The sequence below is a fragment of the Ascochyta rabiei genome, chromosome 15 (assembly GCF_004011695.2).
Source record: "Ascochyta rabiei chromosome 15, complete sequence".
Taxonomy (NCBI): Eukaryota; Fungi; Ascomycota; class Dothideomycetes; order Pleosporales; family Didymellaceae; genus Ascochyta; species Ascochyta rabiei.
The window spans coordinates 252,448-274,873 of record NC_082419.1 but is presented as its reverse complement, the minus strand read 5'-3'; the positions used below and the strand labels follow the sequence as shown (position 1 = coordinate 274,873).

General features: G+C 54.3%; 8 protein-coding genes across 8 annotated transcripts, besides 4 other annotated features; 6 read left to right on the top strand and 2 right to left on the bottom strand.

Annotated features, from left to right (window-relative positions):
• Positions 1–2,113: 2,113 nt before the first annotated feature.
• Positions 2,114–3,226, top strand: EKO05_0008538 (uncharacterized protein; the record flags this gene model as incomplete). Its single annotated transcript, XM_038941681.1, has 3 exons — positions 2,114–2,158; positions 2,229–2,343; positions 2,445–3,226. 3 exons carry the CDS (start codon positions 2,114–2,116, stop codon positions 3,224–3,226), a joined length of 942 nt encoding a protein of 313 aa, XP_038796078.1.
• Positions 3,227–5,276: 2,050 nt separating this feature from the next.
• On the top strand, positions 5,277–7,547 carry EKO05_0008537 (uncharacterized protein; the record flags this gene model as incomplete). The annotated part of the gene is made up of 1 exon (XM_038946560.1): positions 5,277–7,547. The coding sequence occupies one exon, from the start codon at positions 5,277–5,279 to the stop codon at positions 7,545–7,547; it is 2,271 nt and encodes a 756-aa protein (XP_038796077.1).
• Positions 5,618–5,651: a tandem repeat.
• Positions 6,417–6,450: a tandem repeat.
• A 793-nt stretch (positions 7,548–8,340) lies between the features above and the next one.
• Positions 8,341–8,374: a tandem repeat.
• A 531-nt stretch (positions 8,375–8,905) lies between these two features.
• EKO05_0008536 ([Histone H3]-lysine(4) N-trimethyltransferase) lies at positions 8,906–11,813 on the top strand (the record flags this gene model as incomplete). Its single annotated transcript, XM_038941603.2, has 3 exons — positions 8,906–9,392; positions 9,452–11,100; positions 11,148–11,813. The coding sequence occupies 3 exons, from the start codon at positions 8,906–8,908 to the stop codon at positions 11,811–11,813; spliced, it is 2,802 nt and encodes a 933-aa protein (XP_038796076.2).
• Positions 11,577–11,609: a tandem repeat.
• Positions 11,814–12,147: 334 nt separating the features above from the next.
• EKO05_0008535 (uncharacterized protein) lies at positions 12,148–12,843 on the bottom strand (the record flags this gene model as incomplete). The annotated part of the gene is made up of 1 exon (XM_038946559.1): positions 12,148–12,843. The coding sequence occupies one exon, from the start codon at positions 12,841–12,843 to the stop codon at positions 12,148–12,150; it is 696 nt and encodes a 231-aa protein (XP_038796075.1).
• Positions 12,844–13,759: 916 nt separating this feature from the next.
• EKO05_0008534 (uncharacterized protein) lies at positions 13,760–15,054 on the top strand (the record flags this gene model as incomplete). The annotated part of the gene is made up of 4 exons (XM_059637326.1): positions 13,760–13,910; positions 13,963–13,998; positions 14,051–14,885; positions 14,931–15,054. 4 exons carry the CDS (start codon positions 13,760–13,762, stop codon positions 15,052–15,054), a joined length of 1,146 nt encoding a protein of 381 aa, XP_059493309.1.
• Positions 15,055–15,509: 455 nt separating this feature from the next.
• On the top strand, positions 15,510–16,738 carry EKO05_0008533 (proteasome regulatory particle subunit; the record flags this gene model as incomplete). The annotated part of the gene is made up of 3 exons (XM_038941723.1): positions 15,510–15,693; positions 15,789–16,060; positions 16,112–16,738. 3 exons carry the CDS (start codon positions 15,510–15,512, stop codon positions 16,736–16,738), a joined length of 1,083 nt encoding a protein of 360 aa, XP_038796073.1.
• A 297-nt stretch (positions 16,739–17,035) lies between these two features.
• On the bottom strand, positions 17,036–17,827 carry EKO05_0008532 (uncharacterized protein; the record flags this gene model as incomplete). The annotated part of the gene is made up of 1 exon (XM_038946558.1): positions 17,036–17,827. One exon carries the CDS (start codon positions 17,825–17,827, stop codon positions 17,036–17,038), a length of 792 nt encoding a protein of 263 aa, XP_038796072.1.
• Positions 17,828–20,929: 3,102 nt separating this feature from the next.
• Positions 20,930–21,991, top strand: EKO05_0008531 (uncharacterized protein; the record flags this gene model as incomplete). The annotated part of the gene is made up of 1 exon (XM_038946557.2): positions 20,930–21,991. The coding sequence occupies one exon, from the start codon at positions 20,930–20,932 to the stop codon at positions 21,989–21,991; it is 1,062 nt and encodes a 353-aa protein (XP_038796071.2).
• Between the last annotated feature and the right edge of the window lie 435 nt (positions 21,992–22,426).

The window sequence follows — 22,426 nt, the reverse complement described above, 5'->3', positions numbered from 1 at the left end:
ACATGATGAAACCAAGGTGAAGGGGTACTCTTCACTGCGCTTTGAGCAGCAGTCTCCTGTAGTGACCAGGGCTACCTGCTGTCTGGATTCTACTCTTTGAATCATGTCCAAGATGGTGGAGCTTGAATGTCTCCCAGTCTTCAGGATTCTGCTTGTTTGTAATCGGTCTTCCCTTTGGGTCGACACTGGCTGAAGACTGAAGCAGGTTTCGTAGAGACTGATACCATACAGATAGCTCGAGAGGACATGTGCTCGCTACTTACAGGACTCGAAAGCGATCGCGGTATGCCCTCGAACAAAATAACCTTGAAGTGCCCCGTTCGGCTGGGCGATTCGCAACAGCTATGATGTGTTGGCATCATACAAAGCATCCCCTTGTACGCGTTTGATTGCTGGGACGCTGGACTCGGAGCCTTTTCGACCCCGTTGCCATCAGCAATCCTCTTCAACGTCTTTGGCATGCCGTCTCTCCTTGTCTGCGATCAGTAAGTCGAGGAGTAGTAGTGAGAGCAGCGATCCACACTGGCGATAGCGTCTTGGCGGTCGGTGGTTTCCGACCTCGAAAGAGAACGTTCAACTTGGCTGGAACGCTGATGTGCACAGACCCCAGTTATACACGTTGCAGCTCTCGACGGGACTAATTTCCTAGTTTTCCGCCTATTGCCAAGTTGCTCAGTACCAACGCCATGTTCCCTTTTGCACTAGACAAGGAGGAGCCAGATCCGCCCGCTCTGCACCACCATTCACAGCGCTTGGACAACGGCCGTTTCGTCGCGGCACAACGGTTCTTTAAGCTCCGCAACTACCTCCACCCACCTCAAACGATAGCACGAAAAACGATGGGTTTGTCAACAGTCTTGCAATGGCGACAACAACGCCTGTCTGCAAAATTGCGCCGCAGAATGGGACACAAGCTGCAACAACAGCATCCGCCTGCTCCAGCCAGCTTCGCTGTTGGTTGAAGTTGTGCCATAGCCATAGGCATGGGAAGTACGGTGAGAGTTTCTTCGACTCCAAGTCCTGGTTGGTGCAACGTGGCGAGCAAATGCAGGTGCAGACTCCTGTCACTGGTAGAATATAAGAATGCGCACAATGCCAGCCATTGAGCTACACAGCTGCAACCCTTTCATGATGATGCTGGGTAGCAGAATATGCCATCGCCCTCTACGATCCCAAACTGCCGTTGACCGTTTTGGTGGGATCCATGGAGACAATAGATGCACGGTCCCTTCCACTTCAACTCGTCTCGTCCCGGCGGGCTAGTGCCGAAGCGCCCGCGTAGGTAGTGGAAGAACACGTATCGTCAACCAGTCGATCGCCTTGGAACAGACCTTGGGCTCTCGGCTGCAGCAACTGCGCTGAAAACCACCGCTACACCACATACCCACAGTTCCCTCTCGAGGAGGGGCAGCGCAGCGCGCCTTTGCGCGCCGACACGGGACGAGGAATCATGGCAGGGCCCGAGCCAGTAAGGACGCTACCGTTTTGTGTCAGGATTTCCCTGGTCAGACCTACAGGGGCCACTAGCGATTGGCTAACGAGGCGTTCCCTTTCGACACCGAGTGCTGCACCCTTGAGGATTCGAGAGGAGAAGACGCCTCCAGTGTCTGTTACGTAGACATGGCCGTCAACTCCGCATCGCAGATTGCCCCCAATCGAGGCCAGGTGCAGCTGTGCAGCCGAACAGAGCTGGGAAGCTGTGGAATGTTGTGAGGAAGACATGGCCCGTTGACCATTCGCGCTAGGGTCATGCACGACATGCGTCCCATAATTTCATGAGCAGCTTGCCCTCTCTCCTAAATCAGCCTCATGCTCTCGTCTCTTTCACAACAAACTTTTGCCTACGCTGGCATGACGAATAGAGCCCATCGTGGGTCCTTTTGATGCTCTTTTCTACTCACTCGTTCATGTTTCGTTTCAAGACTCGTTTGTTCTGTTCCTTGCCGGTCCTGTTGTTCAACCGCGCGCGAGGGTGTTTCGCGCCCGCTTTCTGCACTTACTATACGGCCCTGTGATCGTTCGATGCTCCATTTGTCTGGGTGCAGCTAACTAAGACTCCTCGTGACTACTTCTTATCGGCACCTGCCCTCGACGATCAGTCGCGAGTCACAACATGGAGCAGCCCGCCCCAGAGCGACAATGGACGGAGCATGAGAAGGTATGTATTGTTGTCTAGTGTGCTCCACGCCGCCATACACAGTTTGAAGGAAACTGACCCCCCTTGCCAGGTATACCTACTTGCCGAGATAGTAAAGGCAGCCCCAGTACCCTCTCATGTCCTCTATGGCTTCATTCGCGACAACCAAATTCAGGTGCGGTGGAACGACATGGCCCTGCCCTCTGGTACGTGCATCCAATCTTTGTGCTTCCTAGGAAGCCACTTGACTGTCAGTGGTGATGGCGTCGAAACTGGGCTCGAGTGCTAACTTCCCTTCCCCTCTCAGGCCGCTCAGTCCACTCATGCCAAAGAGCATATGGCGACATCGCCAATTCCTTCTCTACGACTGCTTATGGCCGTCCTCCGTTACCCAACCCGAGCATGTACCCTGGCTCCGAACTTGCTAGAAAACGCCCTCACCCGCAAGACATGGCTCCGATTGGGCGCCTTCTGCAACCTCGTCCGCCCCACCCATATGCCAGCGAGTATGTCTCCGCCGGCGGCCCTGCATACGCGTCCTCGAACAATGCTGGTAACGAACCTGCGAACAAGAAGAAGCGGGGAAGACCAACCAAGGCAGAGGCGCAGCAGAGGGCGCAGGAGGCAGCTGCACGCGGCGAAGTCTATCCCCCTCCACGAAGAGGGCGACAATCAAACACAGCCCAGCCCGAACCTTCTTCTTCTGGCCCCAGCCCAGAACAACGACCAGAAGCGCAAACCCCACCATTATCGATGAGACACGCTCTGCCCACGAACGCCATGACCCCACAGCACCAGGTCCATGCAGAACAAAGCTCCGAATCCTCTTCGGGCAAAAAGCGGCGCACGCGCCCCCAGCCATTGGAATTAGAGAAACCTCAACGACATTCCAGCGAAATGCAGTCTCCTCTCACCTACGGGTCTGCGGATCCCAATCGCAATCACGCGTACTCTTCTTATACGCCCATCTCTGCGCCCTTGCCATCTTCAGCGGGCTCTAGAGATAGAGAAACGCGAATGGAAGGGATCGAAGAGGCTCAACCACGAACCACGACACCTCACTCTTTTAAAGACACGGTCGGCATATGAAGCGTTTCCTTCGTCTCAAAAGCACTTACGGCGGCAATCTTGATTTGAAAGCATTTGACGACATTCACGCCATTACGATGACCACACTTCGCTGATATATATATGTTATGGCGGTCTTCTACACGGTCTCTGCGGGCCTCTGCACACGATCACGAACTCCAGTTACGCGTATCGCCTACCATTTTCTTTTGCTTCTTCCTTGAAGCATCGATTCTCTGCGCATCTTCACTTGACACAGCTTCTTGTCCAGCCATTTCACTTTGTCTGACTGGCACCGCATTTCAACGTTTTTTCGCAAACGCTGAAATGTGAAAATGCAGATCACCTAATGTTTTATTGTTCCTATTTACGACTTTTGAGAACTCTAACAGTTGGTATGCACTGGCTCGGCGTATCTTTGCTGGCCTTTCTCTCTCTTGCCACATGTACGATACACGGGCCTTGTCCCACCATATTGTGCATCAGTTCCATTCACGGCCTCTGTACAAACACTTTTACCAGTAGAGTATCAATACAAGATTTCAACCACAGCCTACCAGCAGCTCTCATCGCAGTATTGTCAACACGTCCAACAAAGCCTTATCCTGTACTAGGTTGCACTTCGGTTCTGCAAGCCAATGCGCCGCTTTTGCTGTCCAGTCAAACGTTGGAAATCCACCCTCCCACAACATGAACATCCTGCAGCCTGACAAGTAGGGCGGGAACGAGGTGGCTGGGAACCCTGTGCCTGGCTGCTTAGACGACGTCAAGAGCAGCCCAGGCGATACAGACAACAGATTTTGTTTCACCCTATAAGCCGAGTACAAACCTTGGTGCCACCCTTAGCTTTCCACCGCGATTTTGGGCGCCTTACAGACGCAGGGGCAGTATGCAACATTGACAACAGTCCCAATTCTACAACTCAGCGCGCGACAAACTTTCATCTAAGCGCGCGGCCGTCAACACGAGCTGCTGTTTACAAGTGTTTTCGTTGCGGGAAACTGGGGAAGAGGATTGGCTGGGAAATGGCTCGACCTGCATGTTCTTGCATGCGGTCGGCGCTGGTGCGTACGTACGCTACTGCACAGAGAAAAGGAGGTACATGACGCCAGAACTGGAAGAGTTAGCGACTGCAGGGAAGCAGAAAGCGACCCCTTTGGAAGCGGGTCGACGATGTCGCTGACGGTTCGAGGGTAACTAGGGAGGTGCGTCTGAAATGAGCATCAGCAGGGCGCCATGTTAGCATGAGGATGCTTCCATTTATACCTCAGACATACCGTATCATGAATGTTGTTCCTCCGACCATAGCAATGCTACCCTATAATCACCTGCTCCTTGTGTAACTCGGCACACGCCCAAGCGCTGTAGCCGAAATGGCAATTCCAGCGACCAGGGCGTTGGAGCGCTATTGCGGGCCGAGGGAGAGGATCCCGACTTGCTTTTTCCATCGAGGAAATCGGATACCGATGTGTGCGAATCCTTCTCGCGTATCGTGACAGAGTCCAGATTGGTCGAGTGGTAGGCGATAGTGACGGTGTGTCACGGACCATATGTTCGCAAGGCTGTTCAGATCTGTGTTTCGAGCGATCGAAAGCTGGAGCTCAGTTCGACTCTTCCTGCAATCTAACCTCCCATGACAATCTAGCGAGAGCACAAAACTCATCAAGAGAACCTAAGCAGGAAGAAAGCAAGTATGACCATGGTCTTGAGCAGGCTGAAGTGACATTTGATGGCGAGCCGTCCAGCGAAAGCGTCACTAGTAGTCAGTGCGATTAAAATACATGCTTGTGCCCGACGCCGTGCAAATACCAGATGCAAGTGTGCCTCGTCCCGGAGTTATCGGCGATTTACTAGCGTGCGCTGATGTGTCGCCTCTCCGGCCCAGACGACTGCATTCACCTTCACTTTTTGGACGTTCACGCATCACCTTCACTCGGCGCACGCCCAACTGCCGTGGTAGTTGACTCTATGAACATACGCGATCGCGATTTCCCGGCTCGATAGCTCTCCGAGCTCAGCTCGCTTTCTCTGTCTGCTTCTCAACTCCAACCACTCACAGTTCAGCACAACCATGGCCGATACCACAAAACGCAAGCGCGGTGCAGTGTCATACAAGGAGCCGAGCAGTGACGAGGACTTCTCTGAAAGCGCTATATATGAACAAACACCTCAGAGGAAGCGCACGGCACCATCTCGACGATCGGCCAGGCACAAAGCCAACGATGACGACTCGAGTCGACAGACGACCCCAGACCCGTCTCCTGCGCCCGAACCCTCGAGGAAGAAATACAAGGAGTCGCGAACTAGGCGACATCACAAAGTTTCGTACAAGGACATCAGCTCAGATGAAGACGAGGACCCAGATGTGGACTTTGAGGTCCCTGACGAGCATGTGAAAACATCACAGCGACGGGCAACAGCAACGGCAACGGCAACGGCAACGGCAGCTCCACCGCCGCGACCTCAAAGAAGCAGAAAAGGTAAGGACCGAGGTCGTCCAAAGCAAAAGCTGGCAATAGGCCGGATACGGAAGCCCAACCGGTCACCAGACGCAGCAGCAGAGACTCCCTCAGTCCCTTCCGACGGACAGAAACCAGCCTGGCAAACCCTGCCATACCACATCCTCCTTCAAGTCTTTGTGTATGCGTCACATCCTCTACATGATGAGAACCTGAGACCTACAGCGTCGATACCTTGGCTGGTCCAAGTGGCGCGTATTTGCTCAACATTCACAAAACCAGCTCTGACAGCTCTCTATCGCAACCCACCGATCTTTGCTATGAGACAGACCCGGAGGAACCTCGTTCATCACCTCATACAACCTCCCGATGAGGCACATGAAACCTACCGAGTGATGCCAAAACGGCTGACCTTTGACGCAACTCAAATGTCTACATTGACAGATCCCACGCACAGCGTTGCCGACCTAGCGGCGCTTGTCAGATCGTTGACTACGCTCCGCGAAATCGACTTCTTCGACCCCATCGACAGGCCACCTTTCCGCGAACGGTTGCGGCGAGTACGTCGGTGGGTTTATCCAGATGAGCTCTTTACAGCACTCCGTGAGACCGAACTGCGACTTCGCAGCTGGCGCTGGAACAGTACATTCTGTCAGTATGGCCCCCTGTGGATGAAGGGCATACACGGCGACCAAGCGTTTCAAAGCTTGCGCGAACTCACACTCGTCAAGTATCACCCAGAACCCTCTCGCGAAGAAGAAGAAGATGATGATGACGATGAAGAAGCCAATACGGAACCCACCATGGAAGAGCTGGTTGGTTCTGCGTTGGCTGTCCTGCCCAACTTGAAGTCTCTTACTTTCGAGACCTGCGGCATCGTCCGAGGGCGCCTTCTACCACTTTTGCCAACGAATCTCGTCAGTTTGAGCATCGTCAACTGCGGAGAACTTCTCTCAGATGTACTATCCAGCTTCCTGACAACTCACGGCGCACATTTAGAGGAGCTTGTTCTTCACCACAACCAGGCTCTTGACCTGTCCTTCCTTGTAGATCTGAAGCAGTCGTGTCCTAAGCTAGAAGTTCTACGGATGGATACGACTTACTACAGCTCCCTAGTCATGTCGTCCGATAACGAGCCTCTCTACGAGGCCTTGCTTGGCGAGAATGAGGTTCCCACCTGGCCCACCACTCTGCGCACGCTCGACATGCAGTATCTACGTAAATGGGACTCCACCGCAGCTAGCCACTTCTTTCAGTCTTTGGTAGACTCGGCTGAAGAGCTGCTCAACTTGCAGGATCTTACAATTATTGCCATGGTCGATACTGATTGGCGACAGCGTGCAAAATTCAGGAGCAAGTGGACCGCAACTTTTCAGACAGTATTCGCCAGGAAGTGGGAGCCTCCAAATCCTCACCTCGCGTCGCTCAAAGCTTACAGGCTGTGGAAAGAGGGGCAGAATTCACTGCGAACCCAGGAATCGCAGATTGAAGAGGAAGAAAAGGTTGATTCTTTCATCGAAGGAGTGTCAGAAGAGCTCACAAAAACTCAAGCTACAGAAGAGAGCGACAGCGATGCACCGCTCCTGTCTAGACGCAAGAAGCAGGACCAGCAGTGGGGTTCGACGCGCCTTCGCTCACGAGCCAAGGTAAATGCAAGCTACGACGAGGAGTCAGAAGACTCAGACTCAGAACACGAAGCAGAAGAAGAAAAAGTCTCTTTTGTACAGGGTCGCTGTCACACGGTGATCTTCCGCATTGACAACTTCCGACCACGAGAAGAGATCTACGCGGAAGCCGACTTTCTTGACGCTGAACCCAGCGGCGACGATGAGTGGAACGGTAACGACGAAGCTAACGATGAGGGCGGAGGATACGCCTGGTAACAGCGTCCCACAAAGGGAATGTGCCTGTTCAATGGGTCATCGTATTAGGACAGCTCCTTTGAATATCCATGGATTGCGCCAAACAGGCGATGCAGTGCTCAATCGGCAAGACACAGTTTCCCTCTAGCTGCAACCTCCCTTTGTTCATGTATGTTCTACAAGTGTTGCTAGAAGCAAGGTTGCTACCAGCATCCAGGTCCACTGTGCTACTTCTGTAGGGATTCGCTGTTTTGGTGGTCTCCGTTCAAGATCAAGACATCATCTGCCTGCACATGTCTCTATGATCGCAGCAAATAGACTTGGACGACTTGTGATTCCATGGATCGCGCTGCAGAGGTCGTTCACATAACAGTGACCACTGGTGCTAAGAACAGTGAACCTTCGATGCTGCGTATGTCCTGAATCTGACTCAGAAGAAGGGGGTTTGGGATTTATAGAGGTAGATAACAAAATATTTCTTACAACTGAGCGGGGAGGCACAGAGCAATGTGCTCAAGTATTCACAAGTATCCGCTGTTCTGACATATAGTCAGTGTGCTCATTCGTCTGTAGTAGCCTCCAACAGATTGCCAATGCTTGGTTTTTACCAGACCGCCCCATGTAAGGGAACACATGGACGACAAGACACCGAAGAGCAATGGGGTAGCCGGTGCGGCCAATTGCTGGCCTCATGTGAGAAGCATCAAGTTGAAAATGGGCTGCAAAAAGCCGGAAAGAGCGCGCCTCGGCTTTAGCTGAATTAGGGTGGCTGCGAACAGCACCTTCAACCAGTACGACACGGTGCCGTCGTGTGCTCACAGCCTCACAGCCGCACAGCCTAACAGCCTGCGCAACGGGCCGCGATATATCAGCCGAAGCAAAGCTTTACTGCGATTGCCAACTACAGGGCGCGCTCCTTTGCGCCACGACCACAGGGAAGAGTCTACCGCGCCTCAAGCCTCGATCGACCATCACGAATCGTGCACATCCATGTCGACAGCTCCACCTTCCAACCCCTACCGCAAGCGCTCTCCTTTCAGTACTACCGTTGTCGCGCGCGACATGCGATTCCAGTGTAGAGGCATATAGGAGGATTCGACTTGGAGACCTACGCCAGCAAGGGGAGCGAAGATTTGCCCCCGGTCAATCTCGAGCCCATCGTGTTTCTAGACGCACCCGCCCAGCAATTCTTCAGCCTGGGGTGGACAGCGTCAGTGCACTTCCGTTTGTTTACCTGCGTGCAGGCTGCTATGCAGTGAAAGAGCGCACACTTGCTTCTGTGGTGTAGAAGCACTAGCGTCTGATTTTCCAGGACCAGAACTCCTCACTCTCCACCTCCAGCTCGTCCCCCACACCCCTCGCAGCCACGGTCGCTCATCATGTCGGACAGTGAAGGAGAGAAGAAGACAGCGCGGCTCGGGCCCGAGTTGCGCGACATGAAGCTAGAGGAAGGCGCTACCTTCAGCGCGGGTGAGAGCGACGGCATACAAGTAAAGGCAGAGGACGTAGACGCCCCGACCCCTTCTGCAGTCCCGTCCCGGCTCAAGTCCTCTCGATCAAAGTCCCAGTCGCCCATGCCAAAGCACGACTCCGAAGCGTCGTCACCGGCCGACAGCACCAAAGAGGAGGTGGTTGGAGGGGATATTGTGCTGAAGATGGAGCCTGGGCCAGGGGGCAAAGCCCTCAAGCTCTCCCGTAGCGCCTCACAGAAGGTCGTTTCGCGCCCGCCACCGCTCTACCTCGATCTTCCAGACTCCACCGGGGCAGCCAAGGATACGTTCGTTGTTCTTCCGGAATGCACGTACTCGAACAAATACATCGGCACAACCGACCCAGCCCTAGAATGTGACTGTAGCGAAGAGTGGGGTAGGTTTTTTCACGGTTGATTTTGCATCTTGGCGAGACGCTGACGATATTGGCAACAGATGTGGTTGAAAAACGAAACCATGCCTGCGGCGAAGACTCCGACTGCATCAATCGCGCCACCAAAATGGAGTGTGTGGGCGATTGCAGCTGCGGACGGAAGTGCCAGAACCAACGTTTCCAACGCAAGCAATACGCCGATGTTACAGTCATCAAGACAGAGAAGAAGGGCTTTGGGTTGCGAGCCAACAAAGACCTTGCGCCCGGAGACTTCATATTCGAATACATTGGCGAGGTTATAGACGAGCGGACGTTCCGTCGTCGCATGATCCAGTACGATCAGGAGGGCATTAAGCACTTCTACTTCATGTCCTTGACAAAAGGCGAGTTCGTGGATGCGACCAAAAAGGGCAACCTCGGGCGTTTCTGCAACCATTCTTGCAACCCTAATTGTTTCGTGGACAAATGGGTGGTTGGCGACAAGCTGCGCATGGGCATCTTTGCCGAGCGAAAAGTCAAGGCAGGCGAGGAGCTGGTTTTCAACTACAATGTCGATCGCTATGGAGCGGACCCTCAGCCCTGTTACTGCGGCGAGCCTAACTGCTCGGGCTTCATTGGTGGGAAGACTCAGTCCGACAACGCTACGAAGCTCTCGCACGCGACTATTGAAGCGCTCGGAATTGATGACGGCGATGGCTGGGATACAGCAGTTCACACAAAGAAGGCTCGTAAGAAGAAGGTTAGCGAGGACGACGAGGAGTACGTCAACGATCTGCAGCCACGGTCACTCGAAGACGATGGGGTACCCAAGGTCATGGCAGCTTTGCGACAATGCACAGAGAAGTGGATTGCCGTCAAGCTCCTCAGCCGCATACAGCAAAGTGATAGTGATAAGGTCGGCCACCGTATCATTCGTATGCACGGTTACGAAACCTTTAAGAAAACTCTAACCACCTGGATGGATGATTTCAACGTCGTCATGCAGGTTCTAGACATTCTGCACAAGCTGCCGCGTATCACTCGAAACAAGATCCAAGACTCGAAGATTGAGGAGGCGGTAGAGAAGCTCAAGAGTTGTGGGGATGAGCGCGTAGAAGAATCAGCAGAGAAGCTTCTTGCAGCGTGGAGTAAGCTGGAGATTGCTTACCGGATACCGCGCATGAAGAGGGATCCTAACGCAAGCACACCTCTCCGTACTGAGAACCATTTTGAACGTCGCGAGAGAGGTCGCGAGCGATCAAGATCTAGGTCAAAATCTCCATCTACCACAGCTGCGCCAAAAGGACCAGCCAACTTGAATGCTCCATCAGGTCCTCGTGTTGTCAATGCTCCAAGAGGGCCTGCCAGTGGTTTCTTCCAGGGTCCTCGTCCAGCTCCTCGATCACGGCCTTTCAATCCTCTGCCTCCCGGCTGGTTCCAGGCGAATTCCGACAACGGCTCAACTTACTATTACAATTCCTCAGGAACGACGCAGTGGCAGCGACCTACTATGCCGGCCAATCAGCCTCCACCGCCGCCACCCAAATCCAAGACGGACACGCAACTCCTGCAAGACATCATCTCTAGCATCACCGCCAACGTCACTCCTACCGTACCATCAGACTCGACGACCCCACAGCCTGCTGCCGACGAATCAAAGGACCGGAAACACAAGAGCGAGAAGTGGCGAAGTCTGCCCCAGGAGAAGCAGGAAAGGATCTATGAGGCCACTGTAAGTGCAGGACATGCAAATGCAGAGCAGATAACTAATCGTCACAGCTCTCTCCACACGTCATGTCCGTAGCTGCACACTACCGTAAGAAGCTTGAGAAGGACGACCTCAAGCGTCTTTCGAAAGAGGTGGCCAAGAAGCTCGTCAGAGGCGACTACAAGTCCAGACGCGTGAAGGACCCCGCTGCTAAGCTTAGCTCGAAACACGAGAAGACGGTTAAGAACTACGTCAAGGATTTCATGGACAAAGCCGTAAAGAAGAAGGAGGAACGTGGGAAGGCGAAAGCAGCTCGTGTCGATGCAGCACAAGACGATAAGGGTGCAACACCGGACACACCCCAAATCGACATGGACGACCCTTGTGAAGCCATGGCCGAGGTTGACGTTTCGCCAAACGACTCCTCTTCGGAACTGAAGCGCAAGAGGGAAGACGAAGCGGACAGTTCGCCTCGCAACATACGTTTGCGGACAGACGAGCCACCAGCGCCTCCACCGCCTCCACCGCCACCGGTGGGCGATATGCCCATGGAGCTAGACGAGTCGGATGCTACACCGTTGGATGACGGGTCGATGGGATCATTTACAGAAGGAACACCTTCCAACAGCAAACTGACCTTGCGAGCGGGCGGTCAGCCAAGCCCGATGCAGTTTGCAACACCGCCAACGAACGGTGCTGGTGACAACAGGATCAATGGTAGTAGCAGCCTGCGATAGCCACCGCGTGAGGAGGGATGTTTACGCTTCTTTACTACATCATTACGTATCTTTAATCATTTAAGTTGGTCACTGTCGCACACATTTGTGGTTGCAATTTCAGTTGGCGAGCGGTGCCCTGAGCGTTGACTGATATTGCGCAACATCTCGTCACCTTACTGCTGAACGACGCACAAACATGCGTACTAATATTTGAATACATTACGGTAATTCGTCTGCCATTTTTCGTGGATTTGTGTAAGTGAAGAACACGTGTTAAAGCCATGCTAGCAGATTACTTCTATGATCCCAACCCAACCCAGCCCCATCATCCTCAATCCACATCCCGTTCAACTCAGCTCAACCGAAAGCTCAACACCTCCTCTTCCCTCCACTCCCTCGCAAAACCCCTCAGCACATCCGTCCGCCTCCTCGCCATCTGCTTCCCACTCGCCGTCTTCATCATGTCCTCGAGCTTGTACAGCTTCTCTTCAAAATGATCGATAGCCCGCCCCATAGGCTGGTCGGGGAACCTGGCCGCGCCGAAAGAAAAACAACGTCCGATTCCAACAGCGCCAATGGCGTCGAGCCGATCCGCGTCCTGCACGATGGCCAGCTCCGGGTGCTGCGCCAGCACGGCGGTGACGGATTCTGGGTTGCGCACTTCGTTGGTGTAGCTGACGTGGTGGACAATGGTTTGGACTTTTGCTGCGAGGGAGGCTTCGGCGCCGTGGGCGAGGAGGATGGTGTGGATTTTGGTCGACGTGTCTTCGTCTGGTTTGGCGTACTTGTGGTCTCCGACGTCGTGGAGAAGGGCGGCTAGGAAGAGACTGGTGGTGTCGTAGGATGTGGATGGGTTGGTGCTGAGTTCGTCTTGGAGGATGCGGTTGGCGTTTGATACGACGCGGAGGATGTGCTGGTAGTCGTGCGAATTGTCGTACTGCGACATGTAGGTGTGCACGTATGCGTTTATTGCAGTGAAGAGTGGGTCCTGGCTGGGAGAGATGGGGACCTGCGGCACTGGTATTCTGGTGGATGTTGTCGTGGTCATCTTGAGCGGCTGAGATGGCTGTCTTCTGGGAACGCGTCGATTGAAATTGAGATGGATTTTGCGAGTAGATGCAAATCCTTCAATGTCTGTCCTTTCGCTCCAACCGAACCCTCGCTCTTATACAACAAGATATACCGGCCACTAAGCTCTAAGAAGTGGATTGTGCTTAGCAATCTTGCACCGGTGAGTAGCAGGTGTTACGGACGTGGCTCATGTGAGTCTCTAAAGAGTATGGTCTCGCGTCTTAGCAATTAGCAAAACGCGTAGTCACATGTCCGTCAGAAATGTATCTTTGCAGCAGCCAACCGCCCTTTTGACGTAACACGACAAGGAGAAAAAATCACCCTACGAGGATAACGTCCGTCTGAACATCGCCTTCCATTGCTTGACCGGTGGGCTTTACACTGCTCTTTGTACTTTTCAAAGGGTGAAGATGGCCAATGATTGCAAGTTGCAGAAGAGCTAGAGATCGTCAGTAGCGTTTGGTAGCAGTGTTGAATTGACAGAGAGAAGCGATTGTCGAAATACTTGTAAGGGTATGATACTGTAAAGCTGTAAGTCTCCCTCATAATTGAGGGCGATCACATGCTTGTATCTGGAGGTCTCTGCCATCCGAGAGCTAATGTAAGTTCAAAAGCAATGCCTAAGATGACTTTAATTGTAAGATTGAGCGGACGCGCAGCTTCGACATTTATCGAAATGCGAGGACATGATCTAGAGCGCGCTGTCACATGGTACGTGTTGCCGCCTCAAGCTTTGTGGATGGGTCTGGGGAAGCCGGACCTCGGCAGCCACGCGACATGACTTCACTCCATGCGTTCGATATCACGCCCATGCGCAGCGCATCTCTTCAACACCAGCTCATGTGCTGGATCCAACGTAGCCACTGAACCACCCACTGACGGGCGCGACCGCGATGACGATTAAAGAAGCGACGCACGGCGCGACCGAGGTGCTGTCGCAGCCCACCAAGTGGCTGGGCATGTACTCTGACTTCATCACCAAGAACAGCAGCGCAGTTTCACAAATAGAGTCGGCGCTGCGATCACTCACATACATCATCCCTGGTACATTTGCATGGCTTCGTCTTGAACCTGGCAGGTCGCTAACATGGGCCAGGACGATTCCGAGAATCAGAGATCGCATCTGAATCACGCACGCGCGACCCCCCTCATTTCCACGGACACAGCTGACTAACACCTCACAGTGCACTGCGGTGTGCAATGCCTCTCGTTGTACCATGACACCCTCCTCGCCAAAGCAATGGCGCAGATGCCTGGGACGCGACGACAGCCGCTCACCCCGCACCACCGCTACACCAAGTTCTGGACTGAAAAGTCGCCAACGTACAAACGCATCGCGACTGTCCTCCAGATGCTCCAATTCACTGAACTTTTGTGGGAGATGGCGGCGAAGAGGAAAGGCGAGAAGATGAGATGGCGAGTGGTGGTACTGTTGGAGATCATCAAGGCTGTCTGCCGACTGCTGCTGCTCCGGTTGACGAACTCGAGGCCACTTCTATCGCCACCCCTGCCGCAAAGAGAGATCGACCCAAGCTCGCTAGAAGACTCGTCGGCTTCTGCAGATGGCATGGACACCCCACCGAGTGAACGTTCGGTGGAGGCCGAGAACTGGACCATGCCGAGGACAGGCCTATCCATGCCCAGCCTACCTGATTCGTCAGACATCTCGAGCTATCTCTTGTCCAAGGTGCTTACAGCAGACGATATAAAGCCACCAAAGGCTTTGCTCCACCGTGTCAGTGGCAAGGGCGAGCTGGCGGAAGCTCTGTACATTCTGAGACCGGTCGCGTATGCGCTAGCCATGCAGCACTTCAGTGGCGACAGGAAGAGCTGGCGACCATGGCTGATTGGTGTGAGCATCGAGTACGGTGCTAGGCAGCTTGCAAAGAAAGATTTCCAGGAGCGTCTGGCTGGTGGGCTGCGGGGACTGACTGGTCTCGAAAGGGAAGAGCTGAAGAAGCGTGCTTGGGCACTTGGGTGGTGGACGATGCGTGGCGCCTTCTACGAGAACATCACAAAGTAAGACAACTCTCTATCTGCGCGAAACTTGACTGACAGAGGCAGATCCTGGATACACGCTATCACGCGAAAGCTGAAGAGCAAGCCCATTCTCGACATTGCCGGCGGTGTTATCGAGGACTACGAATTCTTGTGGGACCAGTACTATTTTTCGACGACCACGTTGTAAAACCACTGCGGGCTTCTCTTTTTTGTCTTTTCTACCTCCTTACTGCACGTAACTTCTTAGATACCAGATACTTTGTATGCTTGAGCCATCGATGTAATGATATGATTGTCGTACCTCTTGGATGTCGCTGCGAAGCCATGCGTTGCTGATTCATACGGCTCACGTTGAAGCCTCTTATATCTGATTGAGTTGAGAAGGTATTGCCGGAGAATAAGAGCCAGTTTGAAACTTGATAAAATACAACCACTTGCTCTTGGTCAGTACATACCTGTGTCTGGAGCTAAAGCACGGGCCAGTAGGACAGGGCCTAGTACGTATTCCGAACTTCGTGAGCATCACAGAGCCGCATCAACACCCATCCGCAAGCTCGCCCGCCACCAACGAACGCCGCCTCTGTTAGACTTCCCACGCCACACCCCCACCTTGACGACACAGCAAAACAGCACAGATCAGCGATGCCCGCCACGACAGCAGAGACGCTGTCACTCGTGACCCGCACCGTCTCGGTTGCGCCGCTCGTGCTCCTCTCGGCAGCAGATCACTACGGCCGCCAGGCAAAGGGGACACGGAAACGAGTAGTCGGTGTGCTTTTGGGACAGAACGATGGCACCAACGTCAGGGTGTCGAACAGCTTCGCAGGTGTGTAGGCGCTGAACCGCCCGTTTGCCGCCTGCTCGTCACGGCGGCGGCGGGGCCTTCTCGTCCAGCACAACAGAAGCTGACAGCAGATACAGTACCGTTCGAGGAGGACGAGAAAGACCCATCGGTATGGTTCTTGGACCACAACTACGTCGAGTCGATGAACGACATGTTCAAGAAGATCAACGCACGCGAGAAGCTCATCGGCTGGTATCACACAGGGCCCAAGCTGCGCGCATCAGACTTGGAGGTCAACGAGCTATTCAAGCGCTACACACCAAACCCTCTGCTCGTCATCATCGACGTGCAGCCGAAGGAGGTGGGCGTGCCAACAGACGCCTACTTCGCCGTCGAAGAGATCAAGGATGTAAGTCTTAGCTTTACCTGAATCTCCATTGCAATACTCATCTGATCCCAGGACGGCACAACAACCTCCAAGACCTTCGTCCACACACCCTCGATAATCGAAGCAGAAGAAGCAGAAGAGATTGGTGTCGAGCACCTTCTCCGTGATATCCGCGACGTTGCAGTCGGCACTCTCTCCACCCGTATTACTTCGCAACTCCAGTCGCTGCAAGGCCTGCATCTGCGACTGCGCGATATCGGGCAGTACCTGCAAAAGGTCCTCGATGAAGACCTGCCCGTGAACCACGCGATTCTTGGCAATCTACAAGACGTATTCAACCTCCTCCCGAACCTGTCGACACCAAAGCCCACACCGGTCGGCGGAGCTGCCAACGGTGTCGGAGCAGCAGCAGGCGCAGCAGGCGCCATCGACAACGGCGAGCTCGCACGTGCAATGAGCGTCAAGACAAACGACCAGCTCATGGCCATCTACCTCTCGAGTTTGATCCGCGCCATCACAGCCTTCCACGACTTGATCGAGAACAAGATCCAGAACAAGCAGCAGGCAGAGGACAAGGAGGCGAAGCAGGACGAGGGCAAGGACGGCGACAAGGACAAGAAGGCGGATGGTGTAAACGGCGAGGCGAAGGAGGGCGACAAGAGCAAAGAGAAGGGCAAGGATGAGAAGAAGAAGCCATGAAAGTGATCAGACGACTGAGCAGATATGAGGACTTGAAGCGCCATCCTATGCCGTAGGAATGTGCTCCTGGGTCTTGGGAAAGGTGGAAAGACGACATTAAGCAAACAGCCAGGGTCGAAGATATAGTGGCATCATGACATGATAGACTTGAGACGATAATGCATCACGTCAAAAGACCACCTTGAAAGCCAAACATGTTTCGACCGATTTGGTATCCTGTCCTATGAGATCGATAGGCCGCGCTGTCACGGCTGGGTATAGCATCTCATGCAGCCATCTTCCATAATCGTCAACCACTCATGAACCTCCCCAGCCCGCAGCCCACCCAGCCGCCGTCTCGACGCTGACCCTCCTTTCCTCCACGCACTCTCCAAACACGCCGCTACATCGCTCCGCCAACACGCAAGCCAGTAGGTGCTTACACACCGGAGGCATACCCAGGCCCAGACTAACGCCACCAAAAACCCACTTCATGGCCTCACTCTCCACAGCGTCCCTGCTCGGTTCGTGAACCTCTCTGCTGCCGATCGAAGCAGATGTTGGTTTGTATGTGAACACTGGCGGTTCAGAAAGGACAGATGGAAACGCAGCAAAGGCAAATGCGGGACATGTGCAGTTCCATGCTTGCAGCCGCACCTCGTAGGACGTGGTGCTGTCGTACGAGGTGCTGTAGCGGGAGGAGCGTTGCTGGGCGGAGCGGACGTAGTGGACAGTGTCGCTGAGATTTAACGTATCTTGTTGTGGTGGTAGCGGTTTTGGTAGGTCGGGGATCATAAGATTGCCAGCGTTGTTTGACAGCGTGTCGCTAGCCTGCATCTGCACATTTACACGTGGCGTGTTTGTGCTGGTAGTAGGCAGTGGTGCGGCATTGCCGATGAGAAAGCGAGTGATGAGCTTTCGGTCCAGCAGGTCTAGTGCTGGGAGGAACTCATTTGGGAACAGGACCTGCAGGGAGAGAAGCTGCTTCTTTATCGAATCCGGCGCATCGTTGAGCGAAAATGCATTTGCGTCGTGTTGCGGAGGCAAAGGCAACGAGTTCAACAATTGCGTCACGAAGTCGCGCGATGTAGGGAGTGTCGAGCTCGACATCGCAGGCCGAGAAGCTCTGGCATCGTTGCCGAAGCTTGGTTCTGGCGTAAATCGGTGAAGGAAGACGCGACGAAGAACAGCCGAGATAAGTCGAAGCTATTGCAGTAGCGGCAGGCTTAATGGTCGCGCGCCCACGTGATGATCATCGCCACTTCGTCAGCCAAATGCGGTAATGCACGATGACATTCAAGCTGCGCGTTTAGTATCGAAAGTCTGAGACACCCATCCCCATTGACCGCCTGATTGCGTGATGCTGATGTTGAACGTTCAAATCCTAATCGCCAAGGGCATGCTCCGAAGCCGTCGTAACGAGGATGCTCATGTGAACACCATCGATGTCGTCATAGTCGGACGTTTGTTGCACCCGAGTATGTTTGGCAGGTGGGAGGGATTGGGGCAATTGACCATTGCTTGTTTACAAATCATGATCGCTGCTCACCCACGCAACATGGATAGGCTCGCAAACACAGTCAGCACTCATCTATTCCGGCGCAGGCCGGAGTTGCGGGGCGAGCATCAGTCAATAAACGGGACGGCTGCCACAGAAGCACAAGGCTATCTCTGGAACAACAGACTGACGACATGAAGCCTTGGACCATGTGGAAATGACAGGATCGCAGCTGACACGATTGTAGGGTCCTGGACAAGCGATCCTGTGGTTGAAGCAGATGAGCGGCAGGCTGAGAGGCCGCTGCAGGGTCTCCACGGTGTGGCAGACGCAGAAATGAATGACAGGGTCATCTGGTGGCATTGGCCTATCAGCAGACGCAACTGCAACGTGCTGAGGGTGCAGATCGCGGATGCAAAGTGTCGCGCATACCCAGATCCATATCCCGCAACGAGGCACGCAGTCACGGCTGAAGGGGGCCGGACTGTCGTATCGAATACCTACCACAGTAGTTCCAGCATGCAACACTTGGACGATTGAGACGATTGTACTTGGGATGATGGTGTGTTGCGGGTATATTGTCCGTATCGACAAGCGCTCTGGAGACCAATGCTTGCCCCTCAGCTGGCCCTGCAGCCGTCGCAGGATGCAATTGAGGGGTACCGCGACAAGATGAAAGCCGGCTGGCATGCGGCGATTGGCGGCTTTGCTTAGAATTGGCACCGACTGCTTCCAGATGCCAGGGTTCGGCAACAGCGCAAGACGGCCTAACTTGGCAGACGAGGTGTGGTCACTGTGGTGTCGAAGAGGGGTCACATCTCTCTCTCTTATCGTACCCCACACAAGAGGGGTGATAAGGACCCCGTAAACATCCATGTGGCGGCTGGCCTGTGCCGAACCGCCAAAGATGGTGTGCCAGCGTGAGACGGAGGACGACTCGTGACCTGCTCGTCCAGGGAATTGCGGACGATGCGCGAACCGCCCCAGTCGCGGATTGCAGGGACGGGTGTTTCGCGGCGAAGCGAAACTTTCGCCCTTCTTGACGAGCCAGGTCCTGCGACTTTCACATGCAAATGACGAGATGGGTGTGCGTCCCGTGAGTAATCATGCTGGCAATTGAGCAACTGCATTGCTGAGAGACGACAGAAAGGCAACTGACACGGGCAGCGTGTGGCACACAGTTTCGCTGCAAGACATGTCGACCTGACATTAAACCCTGTAGAGCGCCGAGTGCAGCCCCATGGCTGGTGGTGATGACCACATCCAGGTATGATACTGGTACTGTTCTAGGAGCCGTATCACAAGACCTCCAGCCACGGGTCGAATGGGACCAGACGGTCGCGCAAACTGGCGGCAACTTCGGCCAGCGCCGCTGCGGGTTTGCGGCGTGCGAGAACTCTGCAAGTGAAGTTCTCGCTAGAGCGCCACCGGCTACGGCAGGCAGGTGGAGTGAAAGCAATTGGGCTTTTCGCTCCCTGGCAAGTCGAGCGGTGGTTTGCCAATGGCGCCATAGGCTGCATGAAGCCATGAACATGAACACGATATATCAATGGCTCTGGAATGTGGAGCGAGTGTGGAACCATGCTTTGGACATGGATGGCGGTCAGCCTGGTCGCAAGAAGGGTGCTTGTAGCGTGCAATTCGAGCAGACGCCAGGGCACCTTGAACTGTGAGATGACGGAAGCGGTGACTGGGCGTCTAGGGCATATTACATGGGACGCAAATAGGGAGCCATAGTAGGCAGCCTACCGACGGACATCAGGCAGTGCTGTGACACGTAAACGCTGGATCTTGCGAGGGCTCAGCGCCCAATGGCAACGGACCAAGTCTCGCAGGACTTGCAACCGCTGGCAGGAGTCAATTGAGTGCTCGAAAACGAGCACGCAACACGCCGTTTCAGAGCAGGTGAAGCATGATGGCGGACGTTGAGTCGTGATTGTGGTAGTGGTAGTCGTTCGGGCACTGCACGCACCGACAGGGAGGCTAGCCGCGTTTGCTAGGGCGAGAGCGCCCGAGCGTTGTCCCAGGAAGGAGCGACCCAGCGCATCGCAAACAGCACCGAGCCCAACAGTGACTCAATCCATTTCTGACAGCGAGCGACCCATTGCGCACGCTTGTTAGCCCTGGTCACACACCTGCAATTGGACATTCCTATTCGTCGCCCTTCCACGGCCGTGAATGCGAATGATGATGCCTGAAGAGGACCATGGCACGCGCACCAACCACACACCCTCTTTGTTCGCCGCAGTGGGCGGCAGTGTCTCAAAGGACGGATGACTCTCCTTGTCGCAGCCTAGCAGTCGGTGTTCTCTTATAAGTCAGCCCACCCCGTGTGTTCCTTGGAATCCTTTTGCTGGCTCGACTTCCTCTCGTCCTATCTCCGGTCTTGTTTTAGATGGTGTAAGCACCACCTTGCCGGTCAATTGGATTCCACCGCGTTCCACGATTCAACGAGCCCTATCACTGCCTGCTTCGCCACCCATTGTAGCCAACAATCAGCAACCAATTCGCCAATTATTACTCGCCCATCCTTCACCAACCACTCTCACCCCCCCTCAAAATCTGCTGCCTAAACTCGACTATAAAACTCGCATCGCCCCAATTGCTGCCCAGCAAACTTGGTGTTCCCACCCGTACGGACAATGGCAAATCCAATGCAAAAATCACCCCCAAGCAACCGCCTTACCGTTTCCTCGCTTCTCTCTCCGCCGGAAATGGAGCGTTCCCATTCTTTTGGCACTTCAATGCCTTCAATTGCGCTGCGGTATCCTTCCTTCGACCCCGCCGCCGACAAACACACTCTTGCACTGCCCCCCATGTTCAAGATGCCTGCCTACGCCTCACCACCCATCTCGCCATTCGACGCACAATCCCAGAAGGAGAACATGGACAACGGAAGCGAGCAGGGCACACTGGATCCCCCGCTCTTTCGCAGGGAATCGATTACTGGCGCTCTTGCTCCAGACGTGCCTTTGTTCTCGTCGCAGCAATCGGCCCAGGAGGCCATCACTCAGCACATGCAGTCTACCGACTACGCGCATCTAGCAAACAAGCCAGCTGAAGACGATTACAGACTCATCGCCCAGTTCCAAGCCACAGTGTTCAAACAAGCCTTCCGGAACCCGGGCACGTACAACGCATGGCGTGCACAAGAGCGCCGATTCGAAGAGCGCTACAGCAGGTCCTCTGTCCAGGCTGGTGGCATCCAGAAGCGGCCATCACCGAAGAAGCTTGCCCCTGCACCAGCCCCCAGGTCCCGCCAGCCCAAGGTTGCCCTGCCCAAGGCCACCCCTCGCACTGCCCGCGAGCCCAAGCCCAAACGCACACCCAAAGCCCAGCTACTCAACTCATTTGAAGAGCACATTGGCAGTGTCTCCCCCAAGGCAGCGCGTCCGGCAACCACGCGCGATGACCTTGACTACAACGCCATTCCCGACTACTCGCCGCCACTGGAGTCACTCCGGGGCAATGAGAAGAAGTTGAAGGCTGAGTGGAAGGGCAACAAGCTCGATCTTTCCGATGATGCCGATCGCCACCTCCTGCATGAGGCTGAGCTGGAGCTCGCTTCCACGCTTCGCCTCAGCTGTGCAACGTACCTTTGCAGCAAGCGACGCGTGTTCCAGGCTCGCATCAACGCCCTCAAGATTGGCAAGGAGTTCCGCAGAACGGACGCTCAGCAAGCGTGCAAGATCGACGTCAACAAGGCCAGCAAGCTCTGGCAGGCTTACGACAAAGTGGGCTGGTTTGACGCCGAGTACTTCCGTCGGTATGCCTAGACCTAGGTGCTAGTGTTTTGCTTGTTTCGCAACTTCCTTTTGCTCGAGCACTTGCTCGGGGTCCCTGGATGGATCGTTGTGTGATGATGATTGATTACGTTTGCATATGGCGTTGTCAGTGTGTTTTCTCTGGGTCACGCAGATTCCAGCACGATGGAATGGACCTCAACAGTCTTCCTCTTTCACGACGGCGTTTTATGGTTTTTGGATCCGGCATGAACATGGTATTTAGGGCTGCATGTGTCCCCCCCCCTTTTTTTCCCCCTTTTCGGCGTTCGTTGAACACTCCCGTCCATTTTTCCTTGTCTGCATCATGCGATACCCCCCTCCACAACATGTGTTGTAGTCCGTGTGTGGACCCTGAGCTGTCAGTAGATAGTGTTAGATAGCAGTGCTATCACATGATGAGATAGATGATCATCTGCCTTTGCAACG